General features: G+C 30.9%; 1 protein-coding gene across 1 annotated transcript in view; it reads right to left on the bottom strand.

Annotated features, from left to right (window-relative positions):
- The window catches only part of RXFP1 (relaxin/insulin-like family peptide receptor 1), a 214,307-nt gene that overhangs the window by 11,631 nt on the left and 200,645 nt on the right, over positions 1–2,031 (bottom strand). Inside the window, exon 16 of the mRNA XM_010836108.1 lies at positions 869–1,153. Within this exon, the coding sequence (XP_010834410.1) occupies positions 869–1,153 (285 nt within the window). The remainder of the gene's footprint in view (positions 1–868; positions 1,154–2,031) is intronic.

Genomic DNA, 2,031 nt, shown 5'->3' with positions numbered 1-2,031 from the left:
TCCTTTATTGAGCCCATATTTGCATGAAATGTTCCCTTGGTATCTCTGATTTTCTTGAAGAGATCTCTAGTCTTTCCTATTCTGTTGTTTTCCTCTATTTCTTTGCATTGATTGCTGAGGAAGGCTTTCTTATCTCTTCTTGCTATTCTTTGAACTCTGCATTCAGATGTTTATATCTTTCCTTTTCTCCTTTGCTTTTCGCTTCTCTTCTTTTCACAGCTATTTGTAAGGCCTCCCCAGACAGCCATTTTGCTTTTTTGCATTTCTTTTCCATGGGGATGGTCTTGATCCTTGTCTCCTGTACAATGTCACGAACCTCATTCCATAGTTCATCAGGCACTCTATCTATCAGATCTAGTCCCTTAAATCTTTTTCTCACTTCCACTGTATAATCATAAGGGATTTGATTTAGGTCATACCTGAATGGTCTAGTGGTTTTCCCTACTTTCTTCAATTTAAGTCTGAATTTGGCAATAAGGAGTTCATGGTCTGAGCCACAGTCAGCTCCTGGTCTTGTTTTTGCTGACTGTATAGAGCTTCTCCGTCTTTGACTGCAAGGAACATAATCAATCTGATTTTGGTGTTGACCATCGTTGACCATTACAAGTTATTTACTAGTAAATTAAGAAAAAAACTTAATTTACAAGTAAATAACATTAATCTAAAAATAAAAGGAAATGGCTTAGGAAAAAAAAGAACTAAGCAACTTCCTCCTAGTAAACATTTGATCAATGAACAGAGCTTTAACTACATGTAACTCTGACTTATGATTCTTGAAATGAGTTACTGTTAGGAATCTTAATACTCTTTCTAGAGGAACTCTTAGAAACAGATTTATTATTTCATTATAAGAAGAAAAAATTTGTACCTGGTATTTCTACCTGAAGCAATGAGAGAAATTTCAGTATAAAGATGGGTATCCAGCATAATGCATCAGTAAATACAATAAAGAAAAACCGTTTGGCAAGGATCATCTCTTTTTTAACTTGATTCCGTATTTCATTTGCTGTTATGGCACTTTGATGAATGCTGTAAAACATACTTCCGTAGGAAAAAACTATGATGATAAATGCTGCCAAGTTAATACCTATTAAGAACACATAGATTATTATTAATAAATACGAGCATTCTTTCCAAACAAACATACCCTTAGCTGTTATTATAAAGGAGAAGGCAAAGACCACAATGTGTTTTTGTTCTTTATAAGAATTACTGAAGTGCAAAAATCGTGAATTAAAAATTTTAAATATTGTTGAAGTTATAAGGATGATGAAATGTTTAATTTTAAAATGACATATTACATCAACATGAATCTGCCACGGGTATACACGTGTTGATGTATGGCAAAACCAATACAATATTGTAAAGTAATTAGTTTCTAATTAAAATAAATAAATTTAAATTTAAAAAATTAAAAAAGGCATTTATTAAAAAAATAAAATGACATATTAAAATTAGATTTCAGTGATTATAGTGATTTAGTGAATATCCTGAGCTTATTAAATTAATCTGTCTATTTTTTTTGTAATTCAGTTACTTTAAATTATACTTTGAGAATATTTTTTCAAAAGGAAACACTTGTCTACTCCCAAGCCAAAGACCTGTGTTGCTACTTTGAATCTATTCATATTATAAAGGCAAAGAGTTGAAATATATTTTGCTTAGTATTATTAGGGTGAATGCATGAAATGCAAGTGTTTAATGTCTTGTCTTTTATTAAAGTGCATCATATGTGAATTAATATGATAAAGTGGTAATTTAGAAAAAAATTCCCTTTAGGGAGTTTTGATAAAATCCACCCCCAGTGTCCATTCTGGCTAGAAGATCTGAAATTAAAATGTAAATGTTAAAAGGCATAATGAGTTTCATATTGTGACTTATTTTAGCACTTAAATAAAGGGGCTTTTAAAAAATACTCATTTTAAGTCTTGAATCTGCTACAATATTTTTTTCTGTTTTTTTTTTTTTTTGGCTGAAAGACATGTAGGATCTTAGTTCCCTGACCAGGGATTGATTTTATTTTTGCCATTC

This window comes from Bison bison, unplaced genomic scaffold (genome assembly GCF_000754665.1).
Source record: "Bison bison bison isolate TAMUID 2011002044 unplaced genomic scaffold, Bison_UMD1.0 scf7180017864060, whole genome shotgun sequence".
Lineage (NCBI taxonomy): Eukaryota > Metazoa > Chordata > Mammalia > Artiodactyla > Bovidae > Bison > Bison bison.
This window is presented reverse-complemented; position numbering and strand designations above follow the sequence as displayed.